This window comes from Salvelinus alpinus, chromosome 22, assembly GCF_045679555.1.
Source record: "Salvelinus alpinus chromosome 22, SLU_Salpinus.1, whole genome shotgun sequence".
Classification (NCBI taxonomy): Eukaryota; Metazoa; Chordata; class Actinopteri; order Salmoniformes; family Salmonidae; genus Salvelinus; species Salvelinus alpinus.
In genome coordinates this window covers 28,160,113-28,186,916 of record NC_092107.1, presented here as the reverse complement: position 1 = coordinate 28,186,916, position 26,804 = coordinate 28,160,113, and the positions used below count along the sequence as shown (strand labels likewise).

At 44.6% G+C, this 26,804-nt stretch overlaps 1 protein-coding gene across 2 annotated transcripts in view; it reads left to right on the top strand.

Annotated features, from left to right (window-relative positions):
* Nucleotides 1-26,804, top strand: part of LOC139549347 (kinase suppressor of Ras 1-like) — a 58,690-nt gene that overhangs the window by 28,759 nt on the left and 3,127 nt on the right. For both annotated transcript variants that reach the window (XM_071359749.1, XM_071359750.1), the window contains 16 exons: nucleotides 14,573-14,711; nucleotides 15,649-16,051; nucleotides 16,281-16,417; nucleotides 16,629-16,698; nucleotides 17,146-17,229; nucleotides 17,320-17,381; nucleotides 17,501-17,613; nucleotides 17,737-17,917; nucleotides 18,281-18,322; nucleotides 18,702-18,759; nucleotides 18,924-18,981; nucleotides 24,039-24,281; nucleotides 25,357-25,553; nucleotides 25,723-25,819; nucleotides 25,917-26,056; nucleotides 26,619-26,750. In XM_071359749.1, coding sequence (XP_071215850.1) covers nucleotides 14,573-14,711; nucleotides 15,649-16,051; nucleotides 16,281-16,417; nucleotides 16,629-16,698; nucleotides 17,146-17,229; nucleotides 17,320-17,381; nucleotides 17,501-17,613; nucleotides 17,737-17,917; nucleotides 18,281-18,322; nucleotides 18,702-18,759; nucleotides 18,924-18,981; nucleotides 24,039-24,281; nucleotides 25,357-25,553; nucleotides 25,723-25,819; nucleotides 25,917-26,056; nucleotides 26,619-26,750 — 2,156 coding nt within the window. The remainder of the gene's footprint in view (nucleotides 1-14,572; nucleotides 14,712-15,648; nucleotides 16,052-16,280; nucleotides 16,418-16,628; nucleotides 16,699-17,145; nucleotides 17,230-17,319; nucleotides 17,382-17,500; nucleotides 17,614-17,736; nucleotides 17,918-18,280; nucleotides 18,323-18,701; nucleotides 18,760-18,923; nucleotides 18,982-24,038; nucleotides 24,282-25,356; nucleotides 25,554-25,722; nucleotides 25,820-25,916; nucleotides 26,057-26,618; nucleotides 26,751-26,804) is intronic.

The window sequence follows — 26,804 nt, the reverse complement described above, 5'->3', positions numbered from 1 at the left end:
TTACCAGGTGTTTCCTTGTTTCCTGTTAGCTGCAAGTTTCTTACTAGAGAGTGACTTGTTTCCGCAGTGCTGATAGAGCTTAAGCTCTGTGTACGCTAAATTATTAACTGATAATACTGTGTTAGTACACAATATATGGGATTTAGTTGCACAGTGAAGATTAATGTTGTTTAGTCTGGCCTCTTTTAATGTGGGGATTTAAGAGGCGGTTGTTTAGTTTAGTTTGTTGATGTTAACAAGTTTTAGTATGCTTCCGTCTGTGTGTGTTTGTGCGTGTCTGTGTGTGTGTGTTCATGTGTGTCCCTTACTAAGTTTCTTTTTCTTTGTTTATAGTATTTCATTTCACTCCAGATAGAAACTTATACATACGAACAACAACTTACAGACGCACACAAGCGATGACTTCATCTCCTCTGCCCAGACCCACATTCTCACACCCCTATCACTAGTGCCTGCGCTATTGTTTGCCACTTGGTCTTAAATTGATTCAATTTTTTTTCTCAGTCACCCATGCTATTTCAATAATAAATCCTTAGATTTTTCCCTTGTGGTAATGATTGGCGGATTGATTTCCAAGTTTTTAGTGTACGTTTTTTCAAGATGAGTGATGAGAAGAGAATCGTCCAGCTCATTGGGTATCTCACTACACCTCCATAAGTTTCTATATGTATTCCAGTAGCTTGGCTGATTAATGTGTTCACCTCCTGGCTCACGTGTATGTTCTGGGTGTCTGGATGAGTGTGTTTTTTTATGATTTATAGAAGGGGGCTTGTCCTGGGGGTTATTAAATCCTTAAGAGTCTATTGATTGACCCTCCCATGCGTCAATCTAAGTAACATAATAAAAGATTCCCATCAAAATCCGTCAGTTTAAGCTAGCAATATTGTTTTTTTTAATGGGCTACGTCTCAATCCGCCTCATCCACCTATGTTGGTCTTTCGCATCTGCGGTGGAAGGTGGCCGAGCTACAGCTGTGTTTGTCAGACCATGAGACATCTCTAAAATCGGTCTTCTAACAAAACGTCTGTAGCGTCCGAACGGTTTGGCTTACACTGTATGGAAATATGAGACTCTTACGAACACTATCAGGAATCAAGGTAAGACCCAGATGCAGACACGTTGAATAAACAATGGTTTAATAGTCCAAGGGGCAGGCAAGAGACAGGTCAAGGCAGGCAGAGGTCAATAATCCAGAGATGGGACAAGGGTACCGGTCGGCAGGCAGGCTCAGGGTCAGGGGCAGGCAGAGTGGTCAGGCAGGCGGGTACAGACACGGGACAGGCAAGTGTCAAAATCAGGAGGGTGAGAAAAGGAGAGGCTGGGAAAAAACTGGAGCTGAAAGGACAAATGCTGGTAAGCTTGACAAACAAGACGAACTGGCAACAGACCAACAGAGAACACAGGTATAAGTACACAGGGGATAATGGCGAAGATGGGAGACACCTGGAGGGGGGTGGAGACAATCACAAAGACAGGTGAAACAGATCAGGGCATGACAAACACGAAGGTGTTCTCCATTTTGCTCTAAGACCCCCACAAGTGTAACAGGACTCGTCTGAAGGTAACACATACTAATTAATGGAACTATGGAGGTAGTTTTGTGCCATCAAAAATAAGGGGTTAAATATGTATCCAAAAGAACAAAAGTATTTCCTGAGCTTTCGTATATCTCCTAGATATATGACAGACACTTCAAAACCTTATTCCTTATGATTTATTTTTTGCCATTTATGAATGTGTTATTCAATGCATTTCTATGGGCTATAGTAGTAAAGGCTTAGACTTTTAGAGGTTTAATGGGTGCAGGTGGGACAGGGATGAGATAAGTGGTTTGTGTGTGTTCATGGTGTGCGTGGTCATGCGTCTGTTTGTGGTTAAGGGACTGTTTAGTTGAGCTGTTTTTGGAAATCTCTCTCTGGTTCTGTGTAGTCAGTCAGTCATTCGTTCTGTCATTATTAGGTTACGTCAAAACCAAACACAGCCAGTCATGACATGCCCAGACAGGCTGACACCCAGCCTTTTCATACACTTTCAGTTTGAAGTTCTGGCCTGCCCCACACACAGTATAATAACCCACAGCACACAGTGTGTGTGTGTCTCTCTCTCTCTCACACACACCTGCTCTGTGTGTTCTGCTGGCCTTGTGTGTGTGTGTGTGTGTGTGTGTGTGTGTGTGTGTGTGTGTGTGTGTGTGTGTGTGTGTGTGTGTGTGTGTGTGTGTGTGTGTGTGTGTGTGTGTGTGTGTGTGTGTGTGTGTGTGTGTGTGTGTGTGTGTGTGTGTGTGTACATTCAACAGATGAGTGAATAGTTGGACAGGTTGTACTGCCTCTTGTCTCTGGCTGGCATGACAGTGCAGTTGGTTGAGATTGTGTCATATAGTCCCAAGATAAAGAGTCTAAAGGTACTCTCAAACAAAACCATATCCCCATTAGACACCTTGCTTCCTGGTGAATTTCCAGCTCAGCTTGTCTTTTGTTGTGGGTAACAAGTCTGTCTGCTGATTAGAAGAAAGTGACTCCCTGGAGAAACAAATCCTTCTATGGAGGGGTTGAGTTCCAATGTAGACCATTGCCACCGCAATACATGTGAAGTGCCACAGTGCTTACCGAAGAAGCAATACCTTAGGCAATAGTGATACCTGCTACTATAGGAAATATGTATGACAGGCAAAGAAGTAATCAGGTTTTAATGGGGAGGTTCCAGCCAGGGGCTCTGTATCTTGGGACTCTATCCATCTGCCCAGATACAGAACAGTAACCCTGGTCTGGTCCGCTTCCACCCACTCCACCCTTACTTTGTTACTACTGGAATAAGTGGGCCTCTGGTCCCAACCATGTCCCTTACACAATTACCTTGTCGTTAATAATCTGTACATAAAAGGGATTAAGTTCTATAGCACTTAAGATACAAGCTGTTGAACTGATTACTTATTTCTGCCACGTGTGCATGCACACACACACACACACACACACACACACACACACACACACACACACACACACACACACACACACACACACACACACACACACACACACACACACACACAACGCTACACTATCTGTAAATATAAAAGCAAAAGGTTGACTGACTGGGTGGGTGGGTTCCTACAGGGCCCACACACAACCTGTGCAGTCCAGCTAGTTTATTTCTGTCAAGCAAAACAACAGTTTCCAAAATAACAACAAAGACTAAAAATAGAACCTGGCGTGTCTGTTGTCACCAGTTGCCGAACCTCCTGGTCCCTGCTGTGAAGGCCAGTGGTTCTTAGAGGATGAGGGAGTCAGTATGAGGGCTTGGGGAAGGTGGCCTGCTGTTCTACATCTGTGTAGTCAAATCAAATTGCATTTGTCACATGTGCCGAATACAACAGGCTTACTATGAAATGCTGACTTACTTTTATTTATTTATTTTTATTTCACCTTTATTTAACCAGGTAGGCCAGTTGAGAACAAGTTCTCATTTACATCTGCGGCCTGGCCAAGATAAAGCAAAGCAGTGCGATAAAAACAACAACACAGAGTTACACATGGAATAAGCAAACGTACAGTCAATAACACAATAGAAAAATCTATGTACAGTGTGTGCAAATGTAGTAAGATTAGGGAGGTAAAGTGTAGTTCCAAGATGGCGTAGCAGTTGTGTTGTGTTCGTCTTTGTCTCATCCTGTGTCTTATCCCGTGTAAATAGCCGTTTTTTTCGTTTGTTTCTCGTATACATTTTAATCTCACTTTCTATCTACGAACTAAAGTTGCCAAGTTGCTGTGGGAGGTTCAGAGCTGTTGGCAGTCAAGTCTGGAGTGAACCAAGGGCTATATCTGTTCTTAGTTCTACATTTTTTGAATAGGGCATGCTTATTTAAGATGTTGAGGAAAGCACTTTTAAAGAACAACCAGGCATCCTCTACTGACGTGATGAGGTTAATATCCTTCCAGGATACCCGGGCCAGGTTGATTAGAAAGGCCTGCTTGCTGAAGTGTTTTAGGGAATGTTTAACAGTGTTGAGGGGTGGTCATTTGACTGCGGGCCTATTACGGATGCAGGCAATGAGGCAGTGATCGCTGAGATCTTGGTTGAAGACAGCAGAGGTGTATTTAGAGGCCAAGTTGGTCAGGATGATATCTATGAGGGTGCCCATGTTTACGGATTTAGGGTTGTACCAGGTAGGTTCCTTGATAATTTGTGTGAGATTGAGAGCATCTAACTTAGATTGTAGGACGGCCAGGGTGCTAAGCATATCGGGGATGGAAATTTCAGATTTTTTGGTGGCCTTCCTAAGCCAGGATTCAGACACGGCTAGGACATCAGGGTTGGCGAAATGTGCTAAAGCAGTGATTTTTTTGGGGGGGGGGAGGAGGCTTCTGACGTTAACATGCATGAAACCAAGGCTTTTACGTTTACAGAAGTTAACAAATGAGAGTGCCTGGGGAATAGGTGTAAAATAGCTGGGGACTACAGGGCCTGGGTTAACCTCTACATCAACAGATGAACAGAGGAGGAGTAGGATAAGGGTACGCCTGAAGGCTATAAGAACTGGTCGTCTAATGCGTTGGGAACAGAGAATAAAATTAGCAGATTTCTAGTGGTGGTAGAATAGATTCAGGGCATAATGTACAGATGTGAGTACAGTGGAGGTAAACCTAGGCATTGAGTGACGATGAGAGAGCTTGCATCTCTGGAGACACCAGTTAAGCCAGGTGAGGTCTCCCCATGTGTGGGGTGTGTGACAAAAGAGCTATCTAAGGCATGTTGAGCTGGACTAAAGGATCTACAGTGAAATAAAACAATAACTACCCGAAGCAGCAGAAGACAAGCCATATTGACATTAGAGAGAGGTATATGTAGCCGAGTGATCATAGGGTCCAAAGAGCAGCAATAGGTGAGTCAGGGAGCTGTTCGGTAGTCGCTACTATGCTAGGCGAGCAGGAGGCACGGCGTTCAGAAAGCTAGCGGGCCGGAGCTAGCAGATGGGTCTTCGGTGACATCACAACAGAAAAGCCTGCTGAAACCACATTGGATGATTACGTCGGCAGACCAGTCATGATGGATTGGCGGGGCTCCGTGTTGGCAATAAAGGGTCCAGGCCAATTGACAAAAGAGGTATTGTAGCCCACGAATTAGTGGGCTAGCCTTAGCTTTCCTAACTGACTGTGTATATTGGTTCCTGTCTTCCCTGAAAGTTGCATATCGCGGGGGCTATTCGATGCTAATGCAGTACTTACAAGCCCTTCTTAAGGCTAGGCATCCCGCTAGTGGGACACCTGTCGACAACATCCAGTGAAATTGGAGGGCGCGCAATTCAAATAAATAATCGTGATATTAAACATATATGAACATACAAGTATCTTATATTGTTTAAAAGCTTAAATTCTTGTTAATCGAACTGCATTGTCCAATTTAAAATAGGCTTTACAGCGAAAGCATATCATGCGATTGTTTGAGGACAGCACCCCACATCAACATATTTTTCAACCAGCACAGGCGTCATAAAATCACACATAGCGATTAAATAAATCACTTACTTTTGAAAATCTTCCTCTCTTTGCAATCCCAAGGGTCCCAGCTACAACATGAATGGTTGTTTTGTTAGATAAAATCCTTCTTTATATCCCAAAATGTCTGTTTAGTTGGCGCCATCGATTTCAGTAATCCACTTGTTCAACATGCAGACAAAGGAGTCCAAAAAGCTGCAGCTAAACTTTGTTCAAACTACATTTCTATTTAATCCTCAGGTATCCTAAAATGTAAATAAACTATAATGCAGTTTTAAGAAAAAAAAGAAAAAGTGAAATAATTAAAGAGCAGCAGTAAAATAACAATAGCGAGGCTATATACAGGGGGTACCAGTACAGAGTCAATGTGCGGGGGCACCGGTTTGTTGAGGTAATTGAGGTAATATGTACATGTAGGTAGATAATAAACAGAGAGTAGCAGCAGTGTAAAAGGAGGGGTAATGCAAATAGTCTGGTTAGCCATTTGATGAGATGTTCAGTAGTCTTATGGCTTGGGGGTAGAAGCTGTTTAGAAGCCTCTCGGACCTAGACATGGCACTCCAGTACCGCTTACCCTGTGGTAGCAGAGAGAACAGTCTATGACTAGGGTGGCTGGAGTCTTTGACAATTTTTAGGGCCTTCCTCTGACACCGCCTGGTATAGAGGTCCTGGATGGCAGGAAGCTTGGCCCCAGTAATGTACTGGGCCATACGCACTACCCTTTGTAGTGCCTTGCGGTCGGAGGTCGAGCAGTTGCCATAACAGGCAGTGATGCAACCAGTCAGAATGCTCTCGATGGTGCAGCTGTAGAAGCTTTTGAGGATCTGAGGACCCACACCAAATCTTTTCAGAATCTTGAGGGGGAATAGGTTTTGTCGTGCCCTCTTCATGACTGTCTTGGTGTGCTTGGACCATGTTAGTTTGTTGGTGATGTGGATACCAAGGAACTTGAAACTCTCAACCTGCTCCACTACAGCCCCATGAGAATGGGGGCGTGCTCGGTTCTCCTTTTCCTGTAGTCCACAATCATCTCCTTTGTCTTGATCACGTTGAGGGAGAGGTTGTGGTCCTGTCTCTGTGTTGTTGGTGATCAGACCTACCACTGTTGTGTCATCAGCAAACTTAATGATGGTGTTGGAGTCATGCCTGGCCATGCAGTCATGAGTGAACAGAGAGTACAGAAGGGGACTGAGCACGCACCCCTGAGGGGCCCCCCTGTTGAGGATCAGCATGGCGGATGGGTTGTTACCTACCCTTACCACCTGGGGGCGGGATCCAGTTGCAGAGAGAGGTGTTTGGTCCCAGGGTCCTTAGCTTAGTGATGAGCTTTGAGGGCACTATGGTGTTGAACGCTGAGCTGTAGTCAATGAATAGCATTCTCACATAGGTGTTCCTTTTGTCCAGGTGTGAAAGGGCAGTGTGGAGTGCAATAGAGATTGCATCATATGTGGATCTGTTGGGGCGGTATGCAAATTGGAGTGGGTCTAGGGTTTTGGGATAATAGTGTTGATGTGAGCCATGACCAGCCTTTCAAAGCACTTCATGGCTACAGACGTGAGTGCTACGGGTCGGTAGTCATTTAGGCAGTTTATCATAGTGTTCTTGGGCACAGGGACTATAGTGGCCTGCTTGAAACATGTTAGTATTACAGACTCAGACAGGGAGAGGTTGATAATGTCAGAAGACACTTGCCAGTTGGTCAGCGCATGCTCGGAGTACACGTCCTGGTAATCCGTCTGGCCCCGCGGCCTTGTGAATGTTACAGAGAGTGTGATCACACAGTGATCACACAGAATGCTACAGAGAGTGTGATCACACAGTCGTCCGGAACAGCTGATGCTCTTATGCATGTTTCAGTTTTACTTGCCTCAAAGCCAGCATAGAAGTAATTTAGCTCATCTGGTAGGCTTGTGTCACTGGGCAGCTCGCGGCTGTGTTTCCCTTTGTAGTCTGTAATAGTTTGCATGCTCTGCCACATCCGATGAGCGTCGGAGCCTGTGTAGTATGATTCGATCTTAGTCCTGTATTAACACTTTGCATGTTTGATGGTTCGTCGGAGTGCATAGCAGGATTTCTTATAAACTTCCAGGTTAGAGTCCCGCTCCTTGAAAGCTCCCTCTAGCTCAGTGTGGATGTTGCCTGTAATCCATGGCTTCTGGTTGGGGTATGTACGTACAGTCACTGTGGGGACGACGTCATCGATGCACTTATTGATGAAGCCAGTGACTGATGTGGTGTACTCCTCAATGCCATTGGATGAATCCCGGAACATATTCCAGTCTATGCTAGCAAAACAGTACTGTAGCTTAGCATCTGCTTCATCTGACCCCTTTTTTATTGACTGAGTCATTAGTACTTCCTGCTTTAATTTTTGCTTGTAAGCAGGAATCAGGAGTATATAATTTTGGTAAAATATGCCAAATGGAGGGCGAGGGAGAGCTTTGTATGTGTCTCTGTGTGTGGAGTAAATATGTTCGAGAGTTTTTTTCCCTTTGGTTGCACATTTAACATCCTGGTAGAAATTAGGTTAAACGGATTTAAGTTTCCCTGCATTAAAGTTCCCGGCCACTAGGAGTGCCGCCTCTGGATGAGGGTTTTTGCTTATGGCCTTATACAGCTCATTGAGTGCTGTCTAAGTGCCAGAATCCGTTTGTGGTGGTACAAAGAATATAGATGAAAACTCTCTTGGTAGATAGTGTCGTCCACAGCTTGTCATGAGATACTCTACCTCAGGCGAGCAAAACCTCAAGACTTCCTTAGATATCGTGCACCAGCTGTTATTTACAAATATACATAGATCGTCACCCCTTGTCTTACCAGAGGCTGCTGTTCTATCCTTCCGATACAGTGTGTAACCCGCCAGCTGTATGTTATTAATGTCGTGGTACAGCCACGACTCGGTGAAACATAAGATATTACAGTTTTTAATGTCCCGTTGGTAGGATATACGTGGTTGTAGTTCGTCCACTTTATTATCCAGCGATTGTATGTTGGCCAATAGTACTGATGGCAAAGGCAGATTAGCCACTCGTCGCCGGATCCTTACAAGGCACCCTGATCTCCTGCGATATCGCCGTCTGACGGGGATGAGGGCCTCGTCGGGGGTCTGGAGAAAATCCCTCTCTTCCGACTCATTAGTCTCAGTGCTTTTCTCAGCTGCTGACTCAATGTTAAAACCTGTTAGGGCTGCAAGCCCGAGGTCGGTACACTTATGACAACATCCAGCTCAAGTGCAGGGCGCGAAATTCAAAATCGATTTATTTATTTAAATATTTAACTTTCACACATTAACAAGTCCAATACAGCATTTGAAAGATAAACATCTTGTGAATCCAGCCAACATGTCCGATTTTTAAAATGTTTTACAGCGAAAACACCACGTATATTTATGTTAGCTCACCACCAAATACAAAAGAGGACAGACATTTTTCACAGCACAGGTAGCATGCACAAAGCCAACCTAACTAACCAAGATCCAACCAAACAAACCTAGAAACAACTTCCTCAGATGACAGTCCTATAACATGTTACACAATAAATCTATGTTTTGTTCGAAAAATGTGCATATTTGAGCTATAAATCAGTTTTACATTACTGCTACCATCATAGCTACAGTCAGAAATAGCACGGGAGTAGCCAGAGTAAATACAGACACCAACGTCAACTACCTAATTACTCATCATAAAACATTTCAGAAAAATATATGGTGTATAGCAAATGAAAGACAAAGATCTTGTGAATACAGCCAATATTTCCGATTTTTTAAGTGTTTTACAGCGAAAACACAATATAGCGTTATATTAGCTTACTGCAATAGCTAACACACAACAGCATTGATTCCAAGTAATCGGTAGCGATAGCACAGTTCGACAGATATATGAAATAGCATCCCAAATTGGGTCCTACCTTTGTTGATCTTCCATCAGAATGTTGTACATGGGGTCCTTTGTCCAGAACCGTCTTTATTTGGATCCAGAACGAACTCTTTCCCTCTTGAATTAGCAAGCACACTGGCCATGCGGCGCTAACCTCTCCTTCTTGAACAAATTCATACAACGCATCACGCCTAAAGTCCCGAATAAATTTCAATAATATAATAAAACTATGTTGAAAAAACATACTTTAGGATGATATTGTGACATGTATCAAATAAAATCTAAGCCGGAGATCATATTCACCCATAACGACAGTTTTCCAGAAGGCGATTCCAGGTTCAACTTCGCGCCTTCGGAAAAAAATTTTATGGCGGACCTCTCATTCCAAGAGGATGTATTCAATCTCAGAACAAGATAATCAACTCATTTCTGCTCTCACTTCCGCTTGACACCCAGGGGAAGGTGTATGACGTGTTTCTATAGTCCCAAGTGACATGCCCTTTTATAGACAAGCTCTTGAACAAAGGCCTCGCTTTTGGAAATCTCACTTCCGGATAGGAAATGGGCTGCAGAAAGAGTTCTGTTTCACGGTTTTAGAAACTAGAGAGTGTTTTCTATCCAATAGTAATAATAATATGCATATTGTACGAGCAAGAATTGAGTACGAGGCCGTTTGAAATGGGCACCTCTTTCCAGGTTACTCAATACTGCCCCTTCAGCCATAACAGGTTAAATGCATTGAGGTCCATTGTTTTGTGGACATAGTAACGTTATGGTCAGCTAGGTTATTGGGAATAGGCTTTATGAAGTAGAATTCTGATAACCAAGTCTCATCATTTCAGTGAAGCAGGGAAAGAAATACCTTTTTATTTCCATGAGTATTGTGAGGTACTACAATAAAATGAACATGCCACAGTAAGAAACTAGGCAAAGGGACTTTGAAGTTGATTCAAGCCCCAGTTTTCCCAACTGTAGAAACGTATACTCAGTGGCTCTCTAGATCGTGACAATAACTAATAGACCTAGATAATATCCAACTCCTGCCTCCCTCACTGTATCATGCCACAAGGCAAGACCCAGATGCAGACACAGGAGGCAGATGGTTGGAGTCTAACAATGTTTATTAATCCAAAGGGGTAGGCAAGAGAATGGTCGTGGACAGGCAAAAAGGTCAAAACCAGATCAGAGTCCAGGAGGTACAGAATGGCAGACAGGCTCGTGGTCAAGGCAGGCAGAATGGTTGGGTACAAGGTCCAGAAACAGGCAAGGGTCAAAACCGGGAGGACTAGAAAAAGGAGAATGCAAAAAGCAGGAGAACTGGAAAAACACTGGTTGACTTAACTTAAAATACAAGATGAACTGGCACAGAGAGACAGGAAACACAGGGATAAATACACTGGGAAAACAAGCGACATCTGGAGGGGGTGGAGACAATAACGAGGACAGGTGAAACTGATCAGGGTGTGACACACTGGGCCAAACACCACTTCATGCGCCCTTTTGTCCATTTCATCCGACCTCTTTTATCCGTTTACTATGGAGACAATGCAGGAACCACATGGTTGCCAGGTAATTAAGACTCCATCACAGAAACCCTGCTACCCCGCTACTCTGGTTAGCATGGACCACTGGGCTGAGGACTGTCACCAGGGAGACCAGAGGTGGGAAAATTCATTGTGGTAAAATAACAGGGGTTGATGGTGGTGTATGGGTTAAACCTTCTTTTCATGGCTTGCCAGTAGATTCCGGAATTCACCAGTCCAACACTGGGGTACCTCATCTCAGAAATCTCTGAGTGAACAATTTGAACATTTTCTCCCCAATTTCGTGATATCCAATTGGTAGTTACAGTCCTGTCCCATCGCTGCAACTCCTGTACGGACTCGGGAGAGGCAAAGGTCGAGAGCCGCGCGTCCTCCAAAACAAACTCCGCCAAGCCACACTGCTTCTTGACACAACGCCCGCTTAACCCTGAAGCCAGCCGCACCAATGTGTCGGAGGAAACACCGTACACCTGCCGACCATGTCAGTGTGCATTGCACCATGCCCGCCACAGGAGTCGCTAGTGCACGATGGGACAGGAACATGCCTGACAGCCAAACCCTCCCCTAACCCGGACGACGCTGGGCCAATTGTACGCCACCCCATGGGTCTCACGGTCGTGGCCGGCTGCGACAGAGCCTGGACTCAAACCAGGATCTCTAGTCGCACAGCTAGGACTGCGATGCAGTGCCTTAGACCACTGCGTCACTCGGGAGGCCACATACAACCATTTCTAATGTTTTACTCTGTTACAGTTCATATGAGGAAATCAGTCAACTGAAATATATTCATTAGGCCCTAATATATGGATTTCACATGACTGGGAATACAGATATGCATATGTAGGTCAAAGATACCTTAAAACCTCTACTTCATCACCCTCCCGGATCCGGGATCCTCCTCATCAAAAAAGCTGACTAGCATAGCCTAGCCTAACGGGACAGGGATATCATATAATATAATTTTCATGAAATCACAAGTCCAATACAGCAAATGAAAGATAAACATCTTGTGAATCCAGCCATCATTTCCGATTTTTAAAATGTTTTACAGCGAAAACAATATGTATTTCTATTAGCTAACCACAATAGCCAAACACACAACCGCATATTTTCACCATGTTTCCACCTCATAGGTAGCTTTCACAAAACCGACAAAATAGAGATAAAATTAGTCACTAACCAAGAAACAACTTCATCAGATGACAGTCTTATAACATGTTATACAATACATTTATGTTTTGTTCGAAAATGTGCATATTTGAGGTATAAATCATAGTTTTACATTGCAGCCACCATCAAAAATAGCACCAAAGCAGCCAGAATAATTACAGAGAGCAACGTGAAATACATAAATACTCATCATAAAACATTTATGAAAAATACATGGTGTACAGCAAATGAAAGATAAACATCTTGTGAATCCAGCCAATATTTCAGATTTTTTAAGTGTTTTACAGCGAAAACACAATATAGAGTTATATTAGCTTACCACAATAGCCAAACACACAAACGCATTTATTCACCGCAAAGGTAGCTTTCGCAAAAACCAGCAATAGATATAAAATTATTCACTAACCTTTGGACAACTTCATCAGATGACAGTCTTATAACATCATGTTATACAATACATTTATGTTTTGTTCGAAAATTTGCATATTTAGAGCTGCAAATCGTGGTTATACATTGTGAATACGTAGCAACATTTCCCCAGAATGTCCGGAGATATTTTGGACGGTCACCTAATCTGACCAAAGAACTCATCATAAACTTTACATAAAAATACTTGTTGTATGGCAAAAGAAAGATACACTGGTTCTTAATGCAACCGCTGTGTTAGATTTTTAAAAATAACTTTACCACAACATACAGCTTGGGTTATTGTGAGACAGCGCTCACCAACACGGCGGAGAATAGGCATCAACATATTACACAGAAATACGAAATAACATCATAAATGTTGTCTTACTTTTGCTGAGCTTCCATCAGAATGTTGTACAAGGAGTCCTATTTCCAGAATAAATCGTTGTTTGGTTTTAGAATGTCCATTTCTTCTGTCGAATTCGCGCCACAATGCTAGCCAAGGTTGCTAACATTCCCATCCTCTCTTGGCGCAAAGAACGGAAAACTCCAAAAGTCCCAATAAACGTTGAATAAACTGATAAAACTCGGTTGAAAAAACCTACTTTATGATGTTATTTTCATATGTATCAAATAAAATCAGAGCCGGAGATATTCGCCGTGTATACCGAACGCTTTTCAGAAGACAATGTTGAGGTCCCTCGCGCGCCGTCGAAGACACAGAAAATGCCGGATCAAGATCAAGATCAAGCTAGACACCCCATTCCACCTTCCACTGCCTGTTGACATCTAGTGGAAGCCGTATGAAGTGATTACATATCGATAAATAAAAGCCTGTTGAATAGGCAGGCCCTGAAACAGAGCCTCGTTTTCAGATTTTTCACTTCCTATATGGAAGTTTGCTGCCAAATGAGTTCTGTTTTACTCACAGATATAATTCAAACAGTTTTAGAAACTTCAGAGTGTTTTCTATCCAATAGTAATAATAATATGCATATTGTATGATCTAGAACAGAGTACGACGCCATTTAAATTGGGCACGATTTTTTCCAAAGTGAAAACAGCGCCTCCCTATTGACAAGAAGTTTTTAAAAAATGGGTCTCAAAATGGTTCTGAGGATCGCAGCCGGTATTTCTGTGCATTAAAATTGCCATCAATAAAATGTCAGTAGCTTATGCCTGCCCATACCATAACCCCACCGCCACCCTGGGGAACTCTGTTCACAACATTGAGATTAGCAAATCGCTCCCCCACATGACGCCATACACGTGGTCTGCGGTTATGAGGCCGGTTGGATGTACTGTCAAATTCTCTAAAACGATGTTGGAGGCGGCTTATGGTAGAGAAATTAATTCAGTTCCCTGGCAACAGCTCTGGTGGACATTCCTGTAGTCAGCATGCCAATTGCAAGTTCCCTCAAAACTTGAGACATCTGTGGCATTGTGGCCACCAATGCCTTTTATTGTCCCCAGCACAAGGTGCACCTGTGTAATGATCATGCTGTTTAATCAGCTTATTGATATGCCACACATCTCAGGTGGATTATCTTGGCAAAGGAGAAATGCTCAATAACTGGGACGTAAACAAATTTGTGCACAACATTTGAGAGAAATAAGCTTTTTGTGCATATGGAACATTTCTAGGATAGTTTATTTCAGCTCATGAAACATGGGACTAACACTTTACATGTTGCATTTATATTTTTGTTCAGTGTAGCCATCTCTTTAAGGATAGTGTTTTTCATTGGACTTGAAATAGCCTCCAGAGTGACCAAATGTCACATATTACACAATGTCCCCCCACTCCCTGCCTGCCCTGAAGTGACACAGAGTTGACACTGTCCTGTCTAAGGGTTGGGTTGATAGTGTGTCACAGCACATCTGTGTAGAATGTCATAGCAACTTGTTTGGGACAACCACACACACATTTCCTACATTTCTCTCTCTCTCGTCCTTCTCTCCTTACTTTATCTCTGGCACACACACCTCCCTGTCTCAGTCTTCTACCCATCTGTTTCAGGTCTCCTTCCATCCTCTTTCTCATTCTCATCCTCTCTCCATCTCTCTCTCTCTCTGTGTCCAGGCTGTACCAGTGAAGCTGTCCCTGGATGCTTTGCTGCAGATGTCCAGTTGTCAGGTGCAGGACACCATGAGACAGCTGGGCTCTGAACCAGAGGAGTGCTCCCGACTCACTGCTGCCCTCTCCTGCCTAAAGAGTGCAAGTGAGACATGTTTTCTGTCATTAATAACAGTGCATATTGATGCTGTGTGCTCTGTAGTTTAGTACTGTTTGTAACTCTAACCTCTGACCTCTGCTTATTGATGCTGTGTGCTCTGTAGTTTAGTACTGTTTGTAACTCTAACCTCTGCTTATTGATGCTGTGTGCTCTGTAGTTTAGTACTGTTTGTAACTCTGACCTCTGCTTATTGATGCTTTGTGCTCTGTAGTTTAGTACTGTTTGTAACTCTAACCTCTGACTCTGCTTATTGATGCTTTGTGCTCTGTAGTTTAGTACTGTTTGTAACTCTAACCTCTGACCTCTGCTTATTGATGCTGTGTGCTCTGTAGTTTAGTACTGTTTGTAACTCTAACCTCTGACCTCTGCTTATTGATGCTGTGTGCTCTGTAGTTTAGTACTGTTTGTAACTCTAACCTCTGACCTCTGCTTATTGATGCTGTGTGCTCTGTAGTTTAGTACTGTTTGTAACTCTAACCTCTGACCTCTGCTTATTGATGCTGTGTGCTCTGTAGTTTAGTACTGTTTGTAACTCTAACCTCTGACCTCTGCTTATTGATGCTGTGTGCTCTGTAGTTTAGTACTGTTTGTAACTCTAACCTCTGACCTCTGCTTATTGATGCTGTGTGCTCTGTAGTTTAGTACTGTTTGTAACTCTAACCTCTGACCTCTGCTTATTGATGCTGTGTGCTCTGTAGTTTAGTACTGTTTGTAACTCTAACCTCTGACTCTGCTTATTGATGCTTTGTGCTCTGTAGTTTAGTACTGTTTGTAACTCTAACCTCTGACCTCTGCTTATTGATGCTGTGTGCTCTGTAGTTTAGTACTGTTTGTAACTCTAACCTCTGACCTCTGCTTATTGATGCTGTGTGCTCTGTAGTTTAGTACTGTTTGTAACTCTAACCTCTGACTTCTGCTTTAGGTGGGGACATCAGGGAAGACCCAGGAACCTGGATATCAGAGCCGCCCCGCCGTGATAGTAACACCTTACCTCCTCCGGACCGTCGCCCCTCCACCCCCACCACCCTACCCCGTGGCTCCATCCTCAGTCCGCATACCCACGCCCGTTCTGTCTCTGTGACTGTCGTACCCTGTGTGGATGATAAGGGGCATCAAGTCTACACAGGAGGCATGTCGGACGCTTTCCCCTCCTCGCCGCTGCTCCTCTCCAATTCCCCTCCCTCCAAGAGACGCGCCAAGCACCCTCCACGCATGTCCCCCTCCCGAAAATTGCTGCAACTCCCCTTCAATATCACCCTCACACGCAGCAAGAGCCACGAGTCACAGCTGGCCAACCGCATAGAAGAGCCAGTGCCCAACAACAAGTGGGTGTTTCTCTATTCTGTCGTCTTTAATTAAATTAAGGCAGCCATTTTTGTTTTCCTTTGTTGATTGACCTAGCTATTTTGTGTTTTCTCTATTGAATATGAGTGGCAATTTTCATAGCAAGTGTGGGTATTTGAGTTAAAACCTATGGAATGAGTTGGTTTCTCTGTGAATGATGTGTCTGTTCTCTGAGTGACCCACACAGCTAGCCCTCTCTTTGTTCTGCAGGGGTGGGAAGAAGAACAAGCTGCTCCTGAATATGCACATTAACAGTAGCAGTGGGAACGGGTGTGAAGACTCCACCCGGACCCCTGGCCCAGCCACCGCCCCCTACACCCTCCCAGGAACCCCTACGCTGCTGGAGCGTGAGTCCTGATGCCCCAGTGGAACCTGGGAACTCTGCCTTTCTGTTTCCCTCTCTACTTGATTGGAACTACATCACTTTTCTCCTTTTCTTTCTCCCACTCTTTGTTTCTCTATCTCTCTTCCTCCGCCTCCCACTTTCTAGCTCCTGTCCTCTGTTCCCCTTTCTGTCTAGTTCCTCTCACACTCCCTCTCTCTCTCATTCCCTTCCAGATAACCTAGCATTGCACCGGGGGTCTCCACAGATGATGAGGAGGGATATCGGCCTCTCTGTAACACACAGGTAGGACACATCATCAAGACCTGTGTCACACCATACTTACGTATCTATCGTTTAAGCCCTAGAGGCCCTCAGGGTCTTAGTGGCGTTTGTGATGGGACTGTGAAAAAAATACATCCCGGTTTTGAGCTCAGCGTTCCACCTTGGCACAGACCACGAACATTTCTTGCATCGGTCTGGTGAGAATGGCGTCTCAAGAATCGTAGAATTTGAGTTATGCAGACACTCAGCCAGACCAGTGTTTATCTGACTGGAAAGTGTGTATTAATTCATTTTGATATTGCGTGAAAGTTTTGGGAAAATTCCAATGAAAACCATTTGGGATATGACAGAATTCCAACACACTTCTCTTGAACATCCTAGTTTGTCCACTACCCAGTAGGCAACTCCAACATTAGAAGCTGTGATATAACTGAAATATATTCATGCTTTGCTCTCTCTCCTTCTAAGGTTTTCAACCAAATCCTGGCTCTCACAGACATGCCAGGTGTGTCAAAAGAACATGATGTTTGGTGTTAAATGCAAACACTGCAAGTAAGAAGAAGCCTTCTATACATCGCCACTTTCATTTGTTCACAAGTCATTCTTTGCTCCTCTGCGAACTACTCTCTCCTCTGCTTCCAGGTTAAAGTGCCATAACAAATGCACCAAAGAAGCCCTTCCCTGCAGGATATCTTTTCTCCCACGTAAGACCTGATCCATTCCTGCATACAAAACGGCAAAAAATGCACACTGTAATGATCCTTTTCCCGGTACATCCCAAGAATGTAAATTTAGTGCTGAGTCATTGTTCCCTATATTTCAGTCCCGCAAATCCGCCGGGCAGAATCCGTACCGTCAGATATCAATAATCAAATTGACCGTACGGCAGAGTTACCAATCCAGTTTGGCACTTTACCTAAGGTGCTAACCAAAAAGGTAGATTTTTTTTTTAGCATACGTGTGTATGTGTCTTAATAGTAATGTCACCATACATGGAATCTCTCATTTGTCCTGAACCTTAATTTATGAAACCTTTCTGTTGAAAACCCTCTCTCTCAGGACTACCCTCCCATGCTGGGCCAGATGGATTCCAGCAGTAACCCCTCCTCCACCACTTCCTCTACGCCCTCCTCGCCCACCCCCTTCCAGCAGAGCAACCCCCCCAGCGTCACCGCCACGCCGCCCCCCAACTCCTCGCCCGGCCCCCAAGGGCCCCGAGACAGCCGCTTTCACTTCCCAGGTCGGGCCCTCACATTGACAGGCCCAAGCACGCTCTAGATTCCTACTCTGTTCCACAAACATGTAACTCCAAAGCAACAGTACTCCAGTATCTCTCACAGACCCCCACCCCAAACACTCTAGATTTATACGCTGTTCTTCTAACTCACAACACTGAACTCCAAATCCACCCTAAGGCAGTAATAGCACATCTCTAATCATACTCCAATTCCTGATCACACTTCATCTGCTCTATTATCACTAATCATATCCTATTATAACATCTCCTTAACTGCTTGTGGCTTATCTAACCTTGTCTAACCCAATCATATCGCTCTCTCCTCTCCATTTTCCTCTGGTGGTTGTTTCTCCTCTTGTCCTTTAGCTGGCTGTTATTTACAACCTAGACAACAGTTTATTTTCCCTGGTGAGTTAACACTGAGTTAATACCGCTCCCTCCCTGTGCGTCCTGTAGTCCCGCCCAACTAGTAAAATACCATCCCCTTTTCATGTGTTGTCATCTGCCACTGTCCTTTATGACAAGCTTTTAGCAAAGCAATAATATTACATGCTGATAGCTTTTGCTTTTACAGTGCATGGCTTCTCTCTAGTGGACAAAAAGGTGAACTGACTGAATACTGCTTGGCGCTGTGTATGGTCTGACAGAGTTAGAGGCAGCCATCACAATTTAGAGGATGCATGCTCTGAAGTGAAGTGAAGACAGATAGGGTTAGTTAAATAATAGTTTTACTATGAATCAGATATTTGTGTTATTTTGCTCAACATCCTCATTGTCCCACACACAGATGTTTCCTCTTCACCATATCCTGTTGGACTACACTCTGAAGGCCACCATGACACTGGGTAAGAGGCAACAGCTTAGAGTCCGAGTAAAGACCATTTAAAATGCTGTGGTTTTTCACCCACATTGTCTACTGTAAGTCCCACCATAGTTTACCATAGTTTCTACTAGACAGGGTTACATTAAAATTAGGAACTGCTGTTTATGGTGATGTTTGTCCCCACAGAGACACACAGCAACTGGCACAATCAGAACCTCCATGTCAAGGACAGGAATGTGGAGCGGTAAGTACCTAAAATCCCTGGTGGCAGAAAAATTATAATAATAATAACAATGTATTAATTACATTTGAAAAGCACTTTTCATTATACAATAATAATCTTAAAAACAAATACAGTGGGGCAAAAAAGTATTTAGTCAGCCACCAATTGTGCAAGTTCTCCCACTTAAAAAGATGAGAGAGGCCTGTAATTTTCATCATAGGTACACTTCAACTATGACAGACAAAATGAGGAAAAGAAATCCAGAAAATCACATTGTAGGATTTTTAATGAATTTATTTGCAAATTATGGTGGAAAATAAGGTCTGACAGGTAGGTGGGTCAGATGCCATTCAAGGTTTTTCAGAGGAGGTGGAGAATGTTATAGTCAATTATTTGAGGAACAGGTAGCCAATGAAGCTCAGCAAGGATGGGGGGGGTGTGGGCAGACTTTTTAGTTTGTCAAGAGCTGCGTTCCCATTATCAATTCTGGAGAAAATGAATACATGGATTAGCTTTTCTGCATCAGATGTTGTGAGAGAGGGTCTTAGGCGGGAGATGTTCTTCAGGTGAAAGAATGGCGTTTAACAGACTAATGTGGGCATTGAAGGAGAGAGCAGGGTCAAATTTCACACCCAAATGAGTGATGACTGATGAGAGTGGGATGATGTGGCTGTCTATGGCAGGGCGGATGCTGTAGGGTGGATGCTGCAGGAGTTGATCTGCTGGGGGCTGTCTATCAGCATTGCCTTTGTCTTGCTGCTGTTGAGTTGGAAGAAGTTGTTCTGCTTTTAAGATTTGACCTCTTCCAGACAGTTGGACAAAGTTGACAGAGCAGATGTTGAGTCAGGCTTTGTTTTAATGTACATCTGTGTGTCGTCTGCATAGCAGTGCAATTGGACACTGCTGTCTGAAGATCTGGCCAAGTGGGAGCATGTAGAGCAGGAAGAGGGTAGGTGCTAACACCGACCCTTGTGGGACACCGCAGGCTATGGCGGACTCCTCTGATCTTGCCTCACTGAGGGTGACATTCTGCTTGCGGTTAGAGAGGTAGGAGTTAAACCAGTTTAGTGCAGTCCCACAGATTGGCAGTGTGCTCTCTGAGGTGCTCCAGTAGAATGGTGTGATCTACTGTGTCAAAAGCAGCACTGAGGTCCAGAGGAATCAAGATGGTGGGGGATCCTGTATCTGCAGCCATGAGCAGGTCATTTATAACCTTCACCAGGGCTGTCTCAGTACTGTGCAAGGACCTAAAGCCAGACTGGTGAGCTTCATAAAGCTGGTTAGCACTGATGTGTGAGTGAAGCTGAGTTGCCACTATCTTTTCCAGGACTTTAGATAAAAATGGGAGGTTGGAAATAGGCCTGTAGTTTGAGATGAGGTCTTGGTTTCTTGAGCAAGGGGGTGATGGCAGCGATGTTGAACAGTGACGGCACCTGCCCAGTGTGGAGAGAATTGTTGAACAGGTTGAAAGCAGCTGAGCATGTTTTGAACATTGATGTTACAATAGGGTCATGGGGGCCACCGGTAGTCTTCACTTTTTAGATATGTGTGGTGGGGTAGGAGCTAGAGTGGGGTTGAGGTTGGAGGATACAATGTTGTGTCCAATGGGGTTGATTTTAGCCTTGAAGAACTCAACAAATTGGTTGCATTGTTCGGTAGTTGCTGAGGAAGTGAAATAGAAGACGGTTCCATGTTTTGCAATGGGGAAATCACCCAGCAGCATTTACCTGATCAAGTGAGAGTTCTCTAGTCGAGTTAATTATGTGGTGCAATGATACTGATACGATCATTTTACCATATAGAAAACTTAATAAAAGGCTGGTTCTCTATTTCTCTAAGGAGATGGCGCCGGAGGAGATGGCTGACGTTTTTTTACAGTCCCCTAACCAGTTGTGCTATTGTGTGTGTTTTTTCGCGTTATTTGTAACTTGTTTTGTACATAATGTTTCTGCCACCATCTCTTATAACCGAAAAGAGCATCTAGATATCAGGACAGCGATTACTCACCTCGTACTGGAAGAAGATTTTTTCTTTAATGAGTCAGTCGCGAAGGATTTTCTCCAGACACCCGACAAGGCCCTCATCCTCGTCATTTGCAGGAGAAAGAGACGGAGATATCGGGGACCTAGGTCTGGGTGCTTGTAAGGATCCGACAGCGAGTGGGTAATCTGCCTTTACTATCGGTCCTATTAGCCAACGTACAATCATTAGATAAAATGATAGACAAACTATGAGCACGTATATCCTACCAACGGAACATTAAAAACTGTAATATCTTATTTTTCACCGAGTGGTGGCTGAACGACGACATGAGTAACATACAGCTGGTGGGTTTTACGCTTTTTCGGGGTGCGGTCTATGTATATTTGTAAACAACAGCTGGTGCACGAAATCTAAGGAAATCGAGGTTTTGCACACCTGAGGTAGAGTATCTCATGACAAGCTGTAGACCTCCCCTACCAAGAGAGTTTTCATCTATATTCTTCGTAGCTGTCTATTTACCACCACATACTGGCACTAAGACTGCACCCAATGAGCTGTATACGGCCATAAGCAGACTTTAATGCAGGGAAACCTAAATCCGTTTCCCCTCATTTCTACTAGCATGGTAAATGGGAAAAAAACAGAGGGAAAAAAAACTCTAGACCACCTTTACTCCACACACAGACGCATACAAAGCTCTCCCTCGCCTCGCTATCCACCAGATTCCTGCTGATAAGCAAAAATTAAAGCAGGAAGCACCAGTGACTCGTCAATAAAAAAGTGGTCAGATGAAGCAGATGCTAAGCTACAGGACTGTTTTGCTAGCACAGACTGGAATATGTTCCTGGATTCTTCCAATGGCATTGAGGAATACACCACATCAGTCACAGGCTTTATCAATTAGTGCTTCGATGATGTCGTCCCCACAGTGACTGTACGTACATACCCCACCCAGAAGCCATGGATTACAGGCAACATCCTCACTGAGCTAAAGTGTACAGCTACCATTTTCAAGGAGTGGGACTCTAACCCGGAAGCTTATAAGAAATCCAGCTATGCCTTCCGACAAACCATCAAACAATCAAAGCGTCAATACAGGACTAAGATTGAATCGTACTACACCGGCTCCGATGCTCGTCGGATGTGGCAGGGCTTGCAAACTATTACAGACTACAAAGGGACGCACAGCCGCGAGCTGCCCAGTGACACGAGCCTACCAGACGAGCTAAACTACTTCTATGATCGCTTCGAGGCAAGCAACACTGAAACATTCATGAGAGCATCAGCTATTCCGTACGACTGTGTGATCACGCTCCCCGTAGCCGATGTGAGTAAGACCTTTAAACAGGTCAACATTCACAAGGCCGCAGAGCCAGACGGATTACCAGGACGTGTACTCCGAGCATGCGCTGACCAACTGGCAAGTGTCTTCACTGACATTTTCAACCTCTCCCTGTCTGAGTCTGTAATACTAACATGTTTCAAGCAGACCACTATAGTCCCTGTGCCCAAGAACACTAAGGTAACCTGCCTAAATGACTACCGACCCGTAGCACTCACGTCTATGGCCATGAAGTGCTTTAAAAGGCTGGTCATGGCTCACATCAACACTATTATCCCAAAACCCTAGACCCACTCCAATTTGCATACCACCTCAACAGATCCACATATGATGCAATCTCTATTGCACTCCACACTGGCTTTCCCACCTGAACAAAAGGAACACCTATGAGAATGCTATTCATTGACTAAATCTCAGCGTTCAACACCATAGTGCCCTTCAAGCTCCACTAAGCTAAGGACCCTGGGACTAAACACCTCCCTCTGCAACTGGATCCTGGACTTCCTCACGGGCCGCCCCCAGGTGGTAACCCCAGGTGGTAAGTGTAGGTAACAATACATCCGCCACGCTGATCCTCAACACGAGGGCCCCTCAGGGGTGCGTGCTCATTCCCCTCCTGTACTCCCTGTTCACTCATGAATGCATGGCCAGGCACGACTCCAACACCATCATTAAGTTTGCTGATGACACAACAGTGGTAGGTTTGATCACCGGCAAGGATGAGACAGCCTATAGGGAGGAGGTCAGAGACCTGGACAACAACCTCTCCCTCAACGTGATCAAGACAAAGGAGATGATTGTGGACTACAGGAATAGGAGAACCAAGCACGCCCCCATTCTCATCGACAGGGCTGTAGTGGAGCAGGTTGAGCGCTTCAAGTTCCTTGGTGTCCACATGACCAACAAACTATCATGGTCCAAGCACACCAAGACAGTCATGAAGAGTGCACGACAAAACCTATTCCCCCTCAAGATTCTGAAAAGATTTGGCATGGGTCCTCAGATCCTCAAAAGCTTCTACAGCTGCACCATCGAGAGCATTCTGACTGGTTGCATCACTGCCTGTTATGGCAACTGCTCGACCTCCGACCGCAAGGCACTACAAAGGGTAGTGCGTAAGGCCCAGTACATTACTGGGGCCAAGCTTCCTGCCATCCAGGACCTCTATACCAGGCGGTGTCAGAGGAAGGCCCTAAAAATTGTCAAAGACTCCAGCCACCCTAGTCATAGACTGTTCTACCATACGGCAAGCGGTATCGGAGCACCAAGTCTAGATCCAAAATAATTAACAGCTTCTACCTCAAGCAATAAGACTCCTGAACAGCTAATCAAATGGCTACCCAGACTTTTTGCATTGCCCTCCCCCCACTCCCCTCTTTTACGCTCTGTACCGGTACCCACTGTATATAGCTTCGCTATTGTTATTTTACTGCTGCTCTTTAATTATTTGTAACTTTTATTTTTTATTTAACACATATTTTTCTTAGAACTGCATTGTTGGTTAAGGGCTTGTGAGTGAGCATTTCACTGTGACAAATACAAATGTTATTTTATTTTATTTGGATTTCAGTTTTTATTCCAATCTCTCTAACTGTGCTGTTGTGAGCAAATAAACCAGCAAAAAAATCTAACAGACTTCTGAAACTGATTTCCAGAAATCTCAATCTGCAATTGATTGAATATCCCCCTGATTGTATGTTTTGTTTGAGTTGACATGACACAATTTGTGCCTGCTTTATCTCTGTGTATTCAGGAAGAGGAGGAATACCCAGGAGAGGAGGATGAGGGAAACGGTAGCAGGGAGGGCAGAGAGAAGGGCCACTCAAACGGAGAGTGTGGTGGGGACGAGATAGAGGACCTGCCCAGCTACCGGGGCCGACTGGCCGGTGGCCAATGGAGGGGGCCCATCTCCCGTAAGGCCAGCCAGACCAGCGTATATCTGCAGGAGTGGGACATCCCCTATGAGCAGCTGGAGCTGGGGGAGCTCATTGGCAAGGTGAATGACTCCAGCTTTACAAAGTGGTAATTATGCACTCGGTGGTCAGTTTATTAGGTACACCTACCCGTTCACGAAAATGGTTCGCTCCTACAGACAGTGAGTCATGTTGCCATGGCTTGCTATATAATACAGGCAAACAGGCATTGAGGCATTAGGTTACTGTTCGATTGAAAGTTAGAATGGGCAAACCGAGTGACTAAAGTGTCTTTGAGCGTGGTATGACCATCGGTGCCAGGCGCGTTGGTTCCAATATCTCAGAAATGGCCGGCCTCCTGGGGTTTTCACGTAAAACAGTGTCTAGGGTTTACCAAGAATGGTGGGACAAACAAAAAACATCCAGTCAGTGGCAGTCCTGTGGATGAAAACAGCTTGTTGATGAGAGAGGACGAAGGAGAATGGCAAGAATCGTGCAAGCTAACAGGCAGGCCACAAACAGGCAAATAAATAACGGTGCTGTACAACAGTGGTGTGCAGAACAGCATCTCGGAAAGCACAACCCGTTGGTCCTTGTCATGGATGGGCTATTGCAGCAGACCACCACACCGGATTCCAGTCCTATCAGCTAAAAAGAAGAAGAGGTTCCAGTGTGCACATGATCACCAACACTGGACAATTGAGGAGTAGAAAAACATTGCCTGGTCCGACGAATCCCGGTTCCTGTTGTGTCATGCTGAGTCCAAGGCCCCATCCTGCCTGGTGTCAACAGTACAGGCTGATGGCGGTGGTGTAATGGTGTGGGGAATGTTTTCCCGGCGCACGTTAGGTCCTATGCTACCAATTTTGCAATGTTGGAACACCACAGCGTCTGAACATTGTGGCATCCCTTCATGGCTACAGAGGTGTCTGACCCAGTGCTAGATGGATGTACCTAATAAACTGGCCAATAAGTGTATATGACAACAGCTGTATCTACACAGAGGTGGGGTAGTAGGGCTCATATTCAAAGTCAATTGGTATCTGCATGTCTCCTTTAAATAAAAAAAAGGCCAATGGACTAAATTAGAGTTCCTTGAATAGGAACTGAAAAAAATAGCTAATAACACAAGTACCCATACATACTTCCCTATTCCAGGGCCGTTGGGGGAAGGTTCATAAGGGGCGCTGGCATGGAGAGGTGGCCATTCGGCTGCTGGAGATAGATGGTAATAACCAGGACCACCTGAAGCTGTTTAAGAAGGAAGTGATGAACTACAGACAGACCCGCCACGAGAACGTGGTCCTCTTCATGGGGGCCTGCATGGCCCCGCCACACCTCGCCATCATCACCAGGTTAGGGGGAGGGAAGTGGGAAAGGGAGGTGGGGATGTTTAGGGGAGTTGAGCAGGGAAAAGCTGGAACCCTTGAATCAATCTATGAGAGGTATTAAATGTGTCTTGGTTTAACAAATGAGGAAACCAGGAAAGGCTTTGTTTTGACATTTCCTCTTGTTTTCTCTCAGTTTCTGCAAAGGTCGGACACTATTCTCTGTTGTAAGAGATGCCAAGAACACGCTAGACATCAACAAGACAAGGCAGATCGCTCAGGAAATTGTTAAGGTGTGGTACTACTCAACTTCTCTTGAATTGTAAGTACATTGTAAGCAGCTTACTCTTCCTTTCACTGAAAGTGACTAAACTCTGACCTCTTCCTCAGGGTATGGGCTACCTTCACGCTAAAGGAATCGTTCACAAGGACCTGAAGTCCAAGAATGTGTTCTATGACACAAACAAAGTGGTAATCACAGACTTTGGCCTTTTTGGAATGTCCGGAGTGGTACAAGAGTACCACAAGAGGTAAGCAAAAAAAAACGTTGTCAAAAGTTAAACACACTAGCCTCCCAAGTGGCGCAGCTGTCTAAGGCGCTGCATCGTAGTGCTAGCTGTGTTACTACAGATCCTGGTTCAATACCGGGCTGTGTTGCAGCCAGCCACAACCGGGTTAGGGCATCGCGCTCTAGCGACTCCTGTGGCGGGCCGGGCGCATGCACGCTGATGCGGTTGCCAGGTGTACTTTGTTTCCTCCGACACATTGGTGTGGCTGGCTTCCGGGTTAAACGGGCCTTGTGTCAAGAAGTAGTGCGGCTTGGTTGGGTTGTGTTTCGGAGGACGCATGGCTCTCGACCTTCGCCTCTCCTTAGTCCATACGGGAGTTGCAGCGATGTGACAAGACTGTAACTACCAATTGGATATGACAAAATTGGGGAGAAAAGGGGGTACAAAAAAAATCTATATATAAAAAATAATATAAAAAAAATTGTTAAACACACTGAGGAGTATACTTCTACACCTTTTCAGTCCAGATGAAGGATCAAAAATGTATGTTTGTCCATCTGTGGTTGTCTGTGTGTGTGTCTAGGCAAGAGAATGAGCTGAGGCTCCCTCATGGCTGGATCTACTACCTGGCCCCTGAGATCGTCCGCAGGATGGGCACTGGGAACCATGAGGACCGCCTGCCTTTCTCCAATGCTGCAGACGTCTATGCCTTTGGGTACACACAACTTCATCTCATCTTACATCCTGTCATAATAATAATACTGCATTT